At 47.5% G+C, this 15320-nt stretch overlaps 1 protein-coding gene across 1 annotated transcript in view; it reads left to right on the plus strand.

Annotated features, from left to right (window-relative positions):
* The window catches only part of cenpj (centromere protein J), a 65222-nt gene that overhangs the window by 10041 nt on the left and 39861 nt on the right, over window positions 1–15320 (plus strand). Inside the window, exons 2-7 of the mRNA XM_042084277.1 lie at window positions 1625–1872; window positions 3849–3933; window positions 4796–5005; window positions 6365–6452; window positions 9950–10043; window positions 12279–13614. Coding sequence (XP_041940211.1) covers window positions 1633–1872; window positions 3849–3933; window positions 4796–5005; window positions 6365–6452; window positions 9950–10043; window positions 12279–13614 — 2053 coding nt within the window. The 5' untranslated portion in view covers window positions 1625–1632. The remainder of the gene's footprint in view (window positions 1–1624; window positions 1873–3848; window positions 3934–4795; window positions 5006–6364; window positions 6453–9949; window positions 10044–12278; window positions 13615–15320) is intronic.

The raw sequence follows: 15320 nt of genomic DNA on the forward strand, positions 1-15320 counted from the left end.
TGTTCATTTCCTGTTACAATTTAAATGTTTTAATCGCTAAAACTGTCTTGTTTGTAGAACTAATTTCTTCCGACACATATCAACTAATTTCTCAACTCACAGGACAAACTGCCGTTACTAGTTCTAAATGGATGGTTGCTACGGCCAAAGGCCAGTCGTTAGTTCTATCTCTCCCGTTGTCAAGCGGGCGTATCCCAAGATTCTGATGAACTTTAGCTTTGAAACATCGCTTTTACTTAGCCTGCTGTCATCCATCTAGCTAAAAGCCACCTCCGTCATATGCTACAATGTTGCCATGTTCTGAACGTCTGCATTTTACAGCTCGGACAGTGACCGTTCATTTAAACTTCACAACGAGTTCGGCGAATTAATATACAAGTGTGATACGGCCAAAAAAATGGATCTACTTCATCGGTGTGCAGATAACATACGGTTAATGGTCGTTCTAAATTACGTAGGACAATGGGAAATTCAACCAAGCAGTGGAATAAGTTGCGCATAAAGCATGAAGTGGGTTTTAATTTGACAGATAGAAACAAACGGTCCCGGTGGACTTTTTTCTTTTAAGTTTTACATTTGAAAGGAGTTGTGGGAATTCTACGTTTTTCGTTTTAAACTGGAAATGCAAAGCAACAAAGGCGATTACCAAAAACATCTAAGTATAAGTATATATAAGTATATATACTCTTTTGATCCCGTGAGGGAAATTTGGTCTATGCATTTAACCCAATCCGTGAATTAGTGAAACACAGCACACAGTGAGGTGAAGCACACACATTAATCCCGGCGCAGTGAACTGCCTGCAACCACAGCGGCACTCGGGGAGCAGTGAGGGGTTAGGTGCCTTGCTCAAGGGCACTTCAGGTGTGGCCCACTGGTCGGGGCTCGAACCGGCAACCCTCCAGTTAAGTCCAGAGTGCTAACCAGTGGGCCACAGCTGCCCCTCTACATGCTGCCCATCTACCTGCTTGCCTAATATGAATGCACCTCGGCTCGGTCGGAAGATACTTTTGCTTTAGGCTAAACTATCACTTGCTCGATTCGCAAGGATATGTTTACTTGTGTGTGACCTACACACAAGTAGACATGCTTTTTAGTCGCGTAGACTACAACTACCAAGTTGAAATCAAAGTAGCTTACATCGATTCCCCTCACAGAAGTATAGCCTACACAGTCACTTCAAACAAACAAACAAGCGATTCACAGGGAGGCTACACCGGGCACATAATTGAAGCGCTCCTTTGGCAACGTGCAAAAATAGTTTAGAAGACTGGTCTACATGCTGCGATCACATCTGGTGTAGCCAGTTGCACTGATCACAGTGGAAAGTAAATGGTAAAAAAGGTAAAAAAAGTTTTTTCCCATGCCCATGAACGCACCGTTATTCCCACATGTAGTGACGTGGTGATGTTTTCCCCATGCCCATGAACGCACCTCTTATTCCCACATGTAGTGACGTGAATGATAATGTATTCCCATGCTCATGAACGCACCGGTATTCCCACATGTAGTGACGTGAATGATGATGTTTTCACTGATACATGAACGCACCGATATTCCCACATGTAGTGATGTGAATGACGATGATTTCCATGCCCATGAACGCACCGTTACCCTCTTACAGATCCTGTGATGTCATCTCCTGTGCAGCCGCACCTAGCTCCATATCCGCTCTCTGATTGGATGGGGCACAGTTTAGTCACGCCCCGCAGCAGTGTCAGCTCCGCCCCTCGACATCTAGACTCCTCCTTCTGCTCGGAGTTCAGTCCCCTGCCCCCCTCCCCTCTCCCCACAGACACACACACACCCCGGAGCCTGGAGGAGATGCTGCAACACACACAGGACCTACCTCTGCCCCTCAAACTACAGCAGGTACACACACACACACACACACACACACACACACACACACACAAGATCTACCTCTGCCCCTCAAACTACAGCAGGTACACACACACATGCATGCACACACACACACACACACACACACACACACAGGACCTACCTATATCTCACGCACACAAACACACGAAGCACACAAACACACGAACACCTCACGCACACAAACACACAAATACCTCACGCACACAAACACACGATTACCTCACGCACACAAACACACGAATACCTCACGGACACAAACACCTCACGCACACAAACACACGAATACCTCACGCACACAAACACCTCACGCACACAAACACACGATTACCTCACGCACACAAACACACGATTACCTCACGCACACAAACACACGAATACCTCACGCACACAAACACCTCACGCACACAAACACACGATTACCTCACGCACATACGAAGCACACAAACACACGATTACCTCACACACAAAAACACACAAATACCTCACGCACACAAACACACAAATACCTCACGCACACAAACACCTCACGCAGACAAACACACGAACACCTCACACACACAAACACATAAATACCTCACACACACAAACACATAAATACCTCACGCACACAAACAAACGAAGCACACAAACACACAAATACCTCACGCACACAAACACCTCACGCACACAAACACACAAATACCTCACGCACACAAACACACAAATACCTCACGCACACAAACACACAAATACCTCACGCACACAAACACACAAATACCTCACGCACACAAACACACAAATACCTCACACACAAAAACACACGAATCCCTCAAGCACACAAACACACTAATACCTCACGCACACACACACGAATACCTCACTCACACACACAGTCACTCAATAACACAAGTAGGCCAATGGTGCTGAAGTGTCTATCAGTGTGTCCAAGTTGGAATCTTACATTTGTGTTAAAACTGTGGTGTGTTTGGGTGTTGTATGTGGCGTTATGTTATGCATGTGTGTGTGTCTGCATTGGTGCGTGCATGCGTGTATGTGGTGTGTGTGTGCGCGTGTTGTGTGTGTGTGTGGGCGTGCGTGTTGTGTGTGTGTGTGTGCATGCATGCATGGTGTGTGTGTGTGCGTGCGTGTTGTGTGTGTGTGTGCGTGCGTGCGTGTTGTGTGTATGGGGTGTGTGTGTGGGCGTGCGTGTTGTGTACGTGCGTGTTGTGTGTGTGTGTGTGCATGCATGCATGGTGTGTGTGTGTGCGTGCGTGTTGTGTGTGTGCGTGCGTGCGTGTTGTGTGTATGGGGTGTGTGTGTGGGCGTGCGTGCATGGTGTGTGTGTGCGTGGTGTGTGTGTGTGTGTGCGTGTGCGTGCGTGTTGTGTGCGTGCGTGCGTGTTGTGTGTCTGTGTGTGTGTGTGTGGGCGTGCGTGTTGTGTACGTGCGTGTTGTGTGTGTGCATGCATGGTGTGTGTGTGTGCGTGCGTGCGTGTTGTGTGTGTGTGTGTGCGTGCGTGTTGTGTGTGTGCATGCGTGCGTGTTGTGTGTGTGTGTGTGGGCGTGCGTGTGTGTGTTGTGTGTTTGTGTGTGGGCGTGCGTGTGTGTGTTGTGTGTTTGTGTGTGGGCGTGCGTGTGTGTGTTGTGTGTGTGGGCGTGCGTGTGTGTGGGCGTGCGTGTGTGTGTTGTGTGTGTGTGTGTTTGTGTGTGTGTGTGGGCGTGCGTGTGTGTGTTGTGTGTGGGCGTGCGTGTGTGTGTTGTGTGTGTGTGTGTTTGTGTGTGTGTGTGGGCGTGCGTGTGTGTGTTGTGTGTGTGGGCGTGCGTGTGTGTGGGCGTGCGTGTGTGTGTTGTGTGTGGGCGTGCGTGTGTGTGTTGTGTGTGTGTGTGTTTGTGTGTGTGTGTGGGCGTGCGTGTGTGTGTTGTGTGTGGGCGTGCGTGTGTGTGTTGTGTGTGTGTGTGGGCGTGCATGTGTGTGTTGTAACCCAGCTCAAGCAGTGGCAGCAGCACATGCAGGAACAGCTGAAGGCCCATCAGAGGGATCAGCAAAGACTTCTGGGAATGGAGCTGGCAGGTTAGTGACAAACATACGCATGCACACGCACACACGCACGCACACACACACACACACATTCTGACTGACACAACCTCAATGATTGAACATTATTTTTTACAAGCTTAATAGCATAGGTCACATCCCACCTGTGAGCTGAACTTTAACAGGTATCTTTGATGTCAATACATTGTAGGTGTGTAGGTCTAATTGAGTTCCTGTCACTTTAAGATGTTTGTGAGGGAGGAAGGCTCATTCATAATGTTTTCTATGTAGCAGTTAGTTAAAATAAAGGTTCATATTACTTCTCCTTGGGACAAGCCCTTTTGAGGAAACACTTTCCAAGACTCAAAAGACTCCTGGTGGGGGGGGCAGGAGAGGGGGGTGGGGGGTCCGTTATGAGAGGGGGGTGGGGGGGGCAGGAGAGGGGGGTGGGGGGTCCGTTATGAGAGAGAGCGGGGGGTGGGGGGCAGGAGAGGGGGGTGGGGGGTCCGTTATGAGAGAGAGCGGGGGGGGGCAGGAGAGGGGGGTGGGGGGTCCGTTATGAGCGAGAGCGGGGGGGGCAGGAGAGGGGGGTGGGGGGTCCGTTATGAGCGAGAGCGGGGGGTGGGGGTTCAGGAGAGGCTTGAAAAGTGCAGCTCAATGAAAGGATTTGATCTCATTTAAATAGCACAACATACAACATTACTCTGTGATGGTCAGTGTTGATCTTGTGGCGGGCCGCCACAGATTAGTCAATGTATGGGAAACACATTCTGACTGACACGACCTCAATGCAACCTCAATACACACACACACACATACACATACCCACACACACACACACACACACATTCTACATTATAGGACAGTTCTACTAACTATGCTTACTGTTACCTCACAGATTACCCAGACTCCCCAGTGCTGAGTGGGAGGGGCTACCCAGAGTCCCCAGTGCTGAGTGGGAGGGGCCCAGTGCTGAATGGGAGGGGCTACCCAGAGTCCCCAGTGATGAGTGGGAGGGGCCCAGTGCTGAGTGGGAGTGGCTCTACAGCAGCTTCTTCATTGGAGACGGAAACACCCACACGCTGCTCACAGGAGCCATGGACTCTGGGTAGGCTATGCACACACACACACACACACACACACCAGGGCTCTACAGTGCGCCCAGTTCACTCGCACATGCGAGTAAAAATGATGCCGTGCAAGTGCAAAAAAATATTTAGGCGCACTGGTACGAATGACTTCTTACCATGTCAATGTTTGTCTACAAAATACACCGCAACATCAAGGAACATTACTGGTGCAAACCATAGAATCACGTCGCGAATGCATAAAAACTACACCTCCCATCAACGTTAGCAGTTTCGCGTTGTGACTCGCTAGTAGTCGCTTCTATCAAATCCAAGAGCGCGCAGAAAAAGCGGAAAGTTAGACTAGCCAGCCAAGATGCAAAGATTGAAGAAATTAGTTCTTCTATCCACCAAATTTATCGCATATCGGAGGAACAGGATGAGATTCTGAGAATGCAGTGAGAGAAGGAAAGGTAACCTAACATGCCTTTTAGCCCAGTTGACGTATTGGCTGCAATATGCAAAATATAGCTGTAGCGAACAGGCACAAAAGTAGCTTCCCATAATACTCCCATTTTATTCAAAGGTAGAACGCTACTGACAACTCCAGGCTTCCACGCATGCTTGTTTGTTTACACCGAATACAAGCTGAAATGCAAAACGAAAGTAGGCCTAACGTTTGCCTACTGCCCCCATCAATGCAGATATTTCAAATAAAAAGTAAAAGTATAAAAAATATATATATCCTTGATTAGCCTATGTTGGGTTTTGTGGAAGAGAAAATGGACTGTTTTAGTAGTAGTATTAGGCAGTATGCAGTCAGATAGGTCACCATGGGCATATTTGGATTAGCTACAGATGGATTCACAAATAAATAAATTAGCCTACATTTGGCAGGATACTTGATATACAGGCTAAATGCAAATATGGCAATGTATTATACTATTTTACATTAACAAAATGTAGGAAAATAGAATAGACTGAAAATAAAGTAGGCACTGATCTTTAAAATCCTATTTCCTGTAGCCTAAATGTTGTCAGTCATTCTTAATATTCGCAATTGGTGCACTGGCATGTTTAAGTGTTAGCTGCAAAGTGTAAGTCTGTGCTCCTAAATTTTTTAACTTGGGCGCACAAGTGCTCCTTGAAAAAATTTGTTAGTGTAGAGCCCTGCACACACACACACATATTTAGCAGACACACACACATTTAGCAGACACGCCTCATCCAAAATGACTTACATATGTCTATTCTGTTACAAGGGACTACAATACTATACTATATTATACTATACTATACTATACTAATACTATACTGGGATATGTATCTGTGCTATACAAATTAAACTAACTTACCTCTGGGATATGTATCTGCTTCCTGACTGAGTCTTTGCTTCACAGAAGCAGATGGCTCCAGCTCCAACAGCACAACTCCCCGGCAGGACACTCAGTCACCAGAGCCCACACAAGAGGCATCCACACAGGACAGGTATGTAACGTGTCATCAACACTGGACAGGTACACTACGCATCATCAACACTGGACAGGTACACTACACATCATCAACACTGGACAGGTACACTTTGCATCATCAACACAGGACAGGTACACTACACATCATCAACACAGGACAGGTACACTACGCATCAACACTGGACAGGTACACTACGCATCACAGTAGGGGGTTAAGTCATTGAGAGACCTCAGACCCATTAGACCAGCCTCTGGCGAGTCCAGGAAGTGACGTCAATTCCGGAAATAAGTACATAATTTACTTTACTCTTTATGGAGAATACAGCGGGAAAAAATGTGTTTTCTTTTACAGTTTATATAAAAAATAGACACATTAGGTAGAAGCTTTTTATTATTATTCGTAATTCACATTTATTTATTAAATAATCGAACGCGTCTGACTGTCCATGTGATCTGCCAGAGTCAGCTGGGAGGAGCTTGTGACTCACGCATAGGGACTCAGGGCAGATATTGTGCGAAATTGTGGTTTATGGCTATGGTTTAAATGTCATTCCTATTCATTAACATGGACATGATGACTGACGAAATAAATTACTATGATGTTTAATAAACAATTATAGGCATGCATTTAGTCATCATCATATCACATCAATTAAGTGTTTTCTGTAGGCTAGGCTACTGTGTGACATGCTTTACACTACAGCAAAAAATCAGCAATAGGCTATCAACACGTTTTCAGTACCACTGCAGATAACACATACAAGAAGGCATCCTTTTGATTTTTGTACATTTTTGCACATTCCACCATGAGGAAGCAGCATGGGAAACATTTTTCTGCCTTATTTTCTAACTGATTTTATGGGCCTGCAGTGTCGCGAGTACAGCCAGAGACGGTTGATAAAGCTAACAATAGAATCTTTGGTACAGCTGTTACAAGAGGGTCTGGTGTCTCTTTGTTATGATGCACTTCCTGCGATGGTCACTCGTCATAATCTATAAGGTTTGGGGTGATATCTTCATTATTTTGAATAAAAAAAATTGTTCACCGTTTTCTGGGATTCTGACTGGACAAAACGATAGTCAGTCAATGTTCCAACCATTCGGATTTTGTTGTTGAGTGGCGAGGCGTACCTTGAGCAGTTCAGTGGTTTCGGTGGTGCTAGTTGCTTTGGCTGGTTTATTAAACATTTTTGTATTTTCTAAGTCAACTTCAGTCAGTGTGGCGTCAGTTCACTTCTGGCGTCTTAGTAAAAAATAAACTGAAAACGATAGACAGCGCTGATGGTTAGCTTAGCATGCTAGTAAACCACAGGCAGAAAATGGGATTCCTGCTAGCATGCTAGCTAACTTCTTATGCTAAGCTAAGCAAGAAATAAATCATATCGCATGGAAAGCATGCTAGCTAACTTGTTATGCTAAGCGAGAAATAAATCATATCGCATGGAAAGCATGCTAGCTAACTTCTTATGCTAAGCTAAGCGAGAAATAAATCATATCGCGTGGAAAGCATGCTAGCTAACTTGTTATGCTAAGCGAGAAATAAATAATATCGCATGGAAAGATTCTGGCAATTTTGTGCCCCTTTGTACCCTATTTTGGATGCCTTGCATGTGTGTGTGTGCAAGCCCATCGTGCCTGGTGTGCGTGTGTGTGCAAGCCCATCGTGCCTAGTGTGTGTGTGTAAGCCCATCATGCCAGGTGTGTGTGTGTGTGTGTGCAAGCCCATCATGCCGTGTGTGTGTGTGTGCAAGCCCATCATGCCTGGTGTGTGTGTGTGTGCAAGCGTGCAAGCCCATCAGGCCTGGTGTGTGTGTGTTTGTGTGTGCCTGGTGTGTGTGCAAGCCCATCGTGCCTGGTGTGCGTGTGTGTGTGTGTGTGTGTGTGCGCAAGTGCAAGCCCATCGTGCGTGCATGTGTGTGTGCAAGCCCATCGTGCCGTGTGTGTGTGCAAGCCCATCATGCCTGGTGTGTGTGCAAGCCCATCAGGCCTGGTGTGTGTGTGTGTGTGTGTGTGTGTGCGTGCGCGTGCGCGCAAACCCATCGTGCCTGGTGTGCGTGTGTGTGTGTGTGTGTGTGTGTGTGTGTGTGTGTGTGTGTGTGTGTGTGCGTGCGCAAGTGCAAGCCCATCGTGCGTGCGTGTGTGTGTGCAAGCCCATCGGTCCTGGTGTGTGTGTGTGTGTGTGTGTGTGTGTGTGTGTGTGTGCAGGCCCATCGTGCCTGGTGTGTGTGTGTGCAAGTGTGTGCAAGCCCATCGTGCGTGGTGTGCGTGTGCGTGCAAGCCCATCGTGCCTGGTGTGTGTGTGTGTGTGTGTGTGTGTGTGTGTGTGCGCGTGTGCAAGCCCATCGTGCCTGGTGTGTGTGTGTGTGTGCAAGCCCATTGTGCCTGGTGTGCGTGTGTGTGTGCAAGCCCATTGTGCCTGGTGTGCGTGTGTGTGTGTGTGTGTGCAAGCCCATCGTGCCTTGTGTGTGTGCGTGTGTGTGCAAGCCCATCGTGCCTGGTGTGTGTGTGTGTGTGTGTGCAAGCCCATCGTGCCTGGTGTGTGTGTGCAGGCCCATCGTGCCTGGTGTGTGTGTGTGTGTTTGTGTGTGTGCAAGCCCATCGTGCGTGGTGTGTGTGTGCGTGTGCGTGCAAGCCCATCGTGCCTGGTGTGTGTGTGCAAGCCCATCGTGCCGTGTGTGTGTGTGTGTGTGCAAGCCCATCGTGCCGTGTGTGTGTGTGTGTGCGCAAGCCCATCGTGCCTGGTGTGTGTGTGTGTGTGTGTGCAAGCCTATCGTGCCGTGTGTGTGTGTGCAAGCCCTTCATGCCTGGTGTGTGTGTGTGTGTGTGTGTGTGCAAGCGCAAGCCCATCAGGCCTGGTGTGTGTGTGTGTGTGTGTGCGCGCAAGCCCATCGTGCCTGGTGTGTGTGTGCAAGCCCACCGTGCCTGGTGTGTGTGTGTGTGTGCGTGTGTGCGTGCGTGTGTGTGTGCAGGCCCATCGTGCCTGGTGTGTGTGTGCAAGCCCATCGTGCCTGGTGTGTGTGTGTGTGCAAGCCCATCGTGCGTGCGTGTGTGTGTGCAAGCCCATCGTGCGTGCGTGTGTGTGTGTGCAAGCCCATCGTGCCTGGTGTGTGTGTGTGTGCAGGCCCATCGTGCCTGGTGTGTGTGTGTGCAAGCCCATCGTGCGTGGTGTGTGTGTGTGCGTGCAAGCCCATCGTGCGTGATGTGTGTGTGTGCGTGCAAGCCCATCGTGCCTGGTGTGAGTGTGCAAGCCCATCGTGCCTAGTGTGTGTGTGTGCAAGCCCATCGTGCCTGGTGTGTGTGTGTGTTTGCAAGCCCATCGTGCCTAGTGTGTGTGTGTGCAAGCCCATCGTGCCTGGTGTGTGTGTGTGTTTGCAAGCCCATCGTGCCTGGTTAAGGACTGAGAGCTTTATAAATGTGTGTGTGTGTGTGCAGGCCCATCGTGCCTGGTTAAGGACTGAGAGCTTTATAAATGTGTGTGTGTGTGTGTGTGTGTGCGCGTGTGTGTGTGCGCAGGCCCATAAGGCCTGGTGTAGGACGGAGAGCTCACACATTTGAGGAACTTCTGGAAGAAGAGCTGAAGATGGAGCAGGAGAGGCAGAAGGGAAAGGTCTGTTCAAACACACACACACACACACACACACACACAAAGAAACGCACGCACACCAGGGCTGTGCGTTAACTTTTTTTGCAAGTAGCACTGGTGCTACAGAAGTGTTGTAGCACCAGCCACAAATTTTGTAGCATCAATATAAGTAGGGCATTTCATCAATTGTGGTTGGGATCTAGGCCTACTGCAACTGGATTGCGGTCGGAAGATACTTTCGCTTTAGGCTAAACATAGCTATCACTTGTTCGATCCGCGAGGACCATTTGCAAGGTGTTGTTTGATTTGGAGTTGGATTGTTTGGATACTAAGCCTACAAACAAGTAGACATGCTTTTTAATCGTGTAGACTGCAACTACCAAGTTGAAATCAAAGTAGCCTACATCGATTCCCCTCTCACAGAAGTACCCTATACATACGCACTTCAAATAAATAAACAAGCGTTTCACAGGGAGCCTACACCGGGCGCGTAGCCTAACTGAAGCGCTTCGTTCACAACACGCAAAAACAGAACGGGTCTATTTTTTTTAACGAAGCCTACGCGCCGTTATCACATCTGGTGTAGCCAGTTGCACTGATTGCTGTAGCCTCCCTGTCAGTCTCACACGCATGCATTGTATTTCCTTGTATTTCCTTAAGCAAAACTGTATCGCACCAGTGCTACGTTGGTCATCCATTGCACAAACTAATTTTTTTGTAGCATGTGCGACGCACTGTACAGCCCTGCACACACAAGCATGCACACACACACGCAAACATATATACACACACACACACACATGTATACATACACGCACACACACACACACATGCTGTAACGATATGCGATTCGAAACCGAAATTGCAACACTCAATTATTGTGCTGTCAATATCTTGTTATACGTAGCAGGGTAGGCTATTTGGAAAAAACGGATATTTCCTTTCCTTCGTTAAAATAATTCCGTTCACATCGATGCTACAAACATACAAACAATAATCGTTTTTAGTGATAAAACCTCACGGAAATAATATGCATTTTTCCATATGGGGTCTTAGAAGTCATCTGTCTAGCTTCTAGCCACAGCGTTTTTGTTGCAAACAAAATCAACCTAAGCTGCTCAGATGACGTGATAGACGAGGCACTGTTGCTCACCTGTCCATCATCATAAAGCCCAATTTGATTGGTCCAAACAGCTCTGGTTCGAGTTTAGTTGCTCCACGGAGCAATGCCAGACCGAACTTCCCGACCTCAAATGTTGTAGGCGGGGCTAAGTTCGGCTGGCATCCAGGCTATACCAGGATAATTTCAGTGAATACTTTTTAAGGTAAGAAGAATTATAAGATCATTAGGCTTTACTGTGTTCAGTGGGTTAACTAACAGCATCGTCTACTAACCAGCTAGTTACAGCTGTTGAACAATCTCTGTGGAAACTATAGAAATTTCGTGCCGGAAAATCCCTTAACGTTTTTCTTTAACTAAGGAAACCATTTAAGTTATTCTGTGCAACACCTTTAAATAAATCCCTTACCTAAGAAGAAATTAAGCCTTAAGGGTCATACTTAATAGCAGTGTTGTAGTCAAGTCACTATGCCTCGACTCCGAGTCCAGGTTCGAGTCTCCAGTGTTCAAGTCCGAGTCAAGTCCAAGTCATTAAAAAAAATTCCAAGTCAAGTCCGAGTCGAGTCACTATTAAATGCAAAACTGACAACCTTTGGGGCATTCATGTCTCCAGGCATTTGGCGCCATTAAAGTTAACGTCTGTTTTGTAGGAACATGACGTGATGTATTCTATTTTAATGACATATTACAGTTATTGCCTAATGACATACAAAAAAAAGTCGAGTCCTCGTCTCATAGTCTGAATGTACGAGTCTAAGTTCGAGTCATTCAGTGCTCAAGTCCAAGTCAAGTCACGTAAAGTAAATTTAGCTCATGACTTGGACTCGAGTACTACAACACTGCTTAAAAAACTTAAGGTGTTTTGTGCAACCGGCCCCAGAGCTCTACTGTTTACTCCCGTTGTCCTGCAGTCGCACCATGTCATAGAAGTCGTCTAGAAGCGCATTATTGAAACAGAGTCGCGCAGCGCACAATCCCAACGTTGTGTAATCAAATACACCGGTATGCAAATACACCGGTATGGTCGTTAATATCATAACGAAAATATATATTTTAAATTTATTACGAAAATATATCACGTATATTTTCCTGCTTTTTTAACCTTAGCCAATCACATCCCTTCTGTTGTTCCTCTTCAGAACCCCGTGGGGGACCAGACGGCGGGGCCTAAACGCTCATTCCTGCGTAAGGGAGAAGGCCTGTTGAGGTTTAACAGAACGTCATTAAAACCCACCGCACAGATCTTTGCAGAACCTCTAGCCAAGCACCCCGAGTCCAGAGAGTCGCTGACAGGGCAGAGGGAACCACAGAGGAACAAGCCAAGACCGGCCCGCTCCAGACCCTCGGAACCCAGCGCACGAGGCCACAGCCAGAACCGGCCTGCAGCTGCACGACCCGGAGGAACCAAGCCCAGACCCGCCAGCGCTGCCGCCAGAACCCTCCAGCGCAAGACCGCCTCCCTGGCGTCGCACACACCCACCCTGGCGTCGCACACACCCACTCTGGCGTCACACACACCCACTCTGGAGTCACCCACTCTGGAGTCACACACACACTCGCAGTCTCTCTGCAGCGCTCCCGTTGCTATGGAGACATCATTTGAGGTGTGGCAGCGTGAGCGTCAGCGCGAGTGGGTGGAGCTTGGTGAGTTTGAGTTGCTGGAGGTGGCGGCTGAGGAGCTTTCATTCACCTCTTGCTCCTCCTCCATCTTGCAGGCCCTCGGAACACACACACACACAAACACACGCCGCCTCTCCTCCACGCCAATCAAAGCACACCACACTGTCAAAACGCACACCACTGACCACAACACTGTCAAAACGCACACCACTGACCACAACACTGTCAAAACACACACCACTGACTCACTCGCCATCGTTGGACACACACGCACGGCTGGCACACTCTTTAGATCTGCAGACACACGCACGGCTCACACACCCTCTAGAGCTACAGACACAAGCGCAGTTGAGCTGCCCATCAGTCTGTGTGCTGAGGAAGACGAGGGCCCTGGTGGTCATGAACACATGCGTGACGAAGAGGAGGAGGATGGGGAGGAAGATGATGAAGAGGTCACTCGGGTTGCCCCCAACAGCCACTGCTTGCCTGTGACCACACCCCCCTATGACAGATGCACCTATCAGGAGCCAGAAGGGGTGGGGCATGAGGAGGGGTCTGCGGCTTTGAGTGACAGGGTGGAGGTGGAGTTTGATGATGACGACACTTGGGCAGATATTTCCCAGGATGCACAACAGCCAGAGAGGACGCTGAGGAGGAAGGTTGCCGGGGCAACAGGCGTGGAGTGGGTTTCGTCGGAACCTGATGATGAGGAGAGAGAGGCTCACACACACACTCCCACACACACACACCCTTCCCAGCTCGTGGCCAAGCTGTTCCCTGCCCTGCAGCCAAAGCCACGCCCTACACAAGTCACTCAAACCAGCGCTCAGCCAATCAGAAATCAGGAGAGTGAAGGTGAGCATCATTGTTTGTGTGTGTGTGTGTGTGTGTGTGTATACAGTGTTTGTCTCTTGTTCAGTGCACTGAATGTGAGGTTGAGAGAGATCTGCCAGTTGTATGTTACATCACATTACATTGCATCATATCACATTGCATTTGGCTGATGCATTTTTAACCAAAGCGACTAACAACATGGCTAACAGTTTAAGCTTTTTAAAGCAATTTTCTGAACAATTCTAGGACAATTTAAAAAAAGGTCTAGTACAATAAGAATAAGTGCATCAGTGAGTGTTGTTTTTTAAACAATTGAGTCAGTTCTGGGCAAGTGGTAAGTGCTTGGAACATAGAGGAAAGCGGCCCCCTTCCATGCCAGGGGGAAGCCTAGGTGTGGGAAAGAGTGTATGTGTGTGTGTGTGTAATACACTAGACTTGATCTTAGCCAAAAGGCCGAGAAGCGAAGCGTATGTGGTGGTAGGGGCGGTGGTAGCGTAGAGCAGTGGTCCCTTTTCTTCAGAGGCCCAGCGCACTATGTCTGCTCATTATCACTATGCTTGCTCATTATCACTATGCCTGCTCATTATCACTATGCCTGCTCATTATCACTATGCCTGCTCACTATGTGTGTGTGTGTGTGTTTATATTAGGGCTGGGCCATATGGCTGAAAACTGAAAGATGCCAAGAGCAACTACAGGCCTATATCAAATCTATCGTTTTTGAGCAAAGTACTTGAAAAAGTTGTTTGTAATCAGTTAAATACCTTCCTCAACGAAAACAGTATCCTTGAAAAATTCCAATCAGGTTTTAGATCAAATCACAGCACAGAAACGGCTCTAGTAAAAATAGTCAATGATCTCAGACTAGCTACTGACTCAAACAAAGTCTCAATCCTTATTCTTCTGGATTTGAGTGCGGCATTTGACACCATTCATCATAGCATCCTAATTCACCGCCTTGCGAAGTGGGTGGGTCTCTCTGATAATGCTCTAAACTGGTTTCAAACCTACATTACTGGCAGAGATTTTTATATCAGTCTAGAAGATCATGTATCTGAAAAACATGACTTGCCTTTTGGTGTGGCCCAGGGGAGCTGCCTTGGTCCCCTGCTATTTTCTCTATATATGCTTCCATTGGGAAACGTCATAAGTCAGCATAATGTAAACTTCCACAGCTACGCAGATGATACCCAATTGTATATTTCTGTGGAGCCAACTAACCCAGATGGCCTTTGCTCCCTCACTGCATGCCTAACCTCCATTAATCAGTGGATGAGCAAAAACTTTTTGAAACTAAATGATGACAAAACAGAGGTACTTCTGGTTGGACCAAAACTAAAGCGAGATATTATTCTTAGTAATCTGGGGAACTTGGCACACCAGGTCAAACCAAAAGTAACAAGCCTCGGTGTCATCTTAGATGCAGAGTTAAGTTTTAAGCCCCATATCAGTAAAGTTACTCAGACAGCCTATTTCCACTTGAGAAACATTGCCAAAGTGCGGCCCTTTTTAACTCAACAAGATGCAGAAAAACTAATTCACGCCTTTATCACTAGCAGGTTAGACTACTGCAATGCACTTTTCACTGGTCTTCCCAAAAAACATCTAAAGAAATTGGCACTCATACAGAACTCTGCGGCTAGACTTTTAACTAAGACTAAGAAGAGAGAACACATCACCCCTGTGTTGGCTGAACTGCACTGGCTCCCTATTTCCTATAGAATTGA

The sequence above is a fragment of the Alosa sapidissima genome, chromosome 2 (genome assembly GCF_018492685.1).
Source record: "Alosa sapidissima isolate fAloSap1 chromosome 2, fAloSap1.pri, whole genome shotgun sequence".
NCBI lineage: Eukaryota > Metazoa > Chordata > Actinopteri > Clupeiformes > Clupeidae > Alosa > Alosa sapidissima.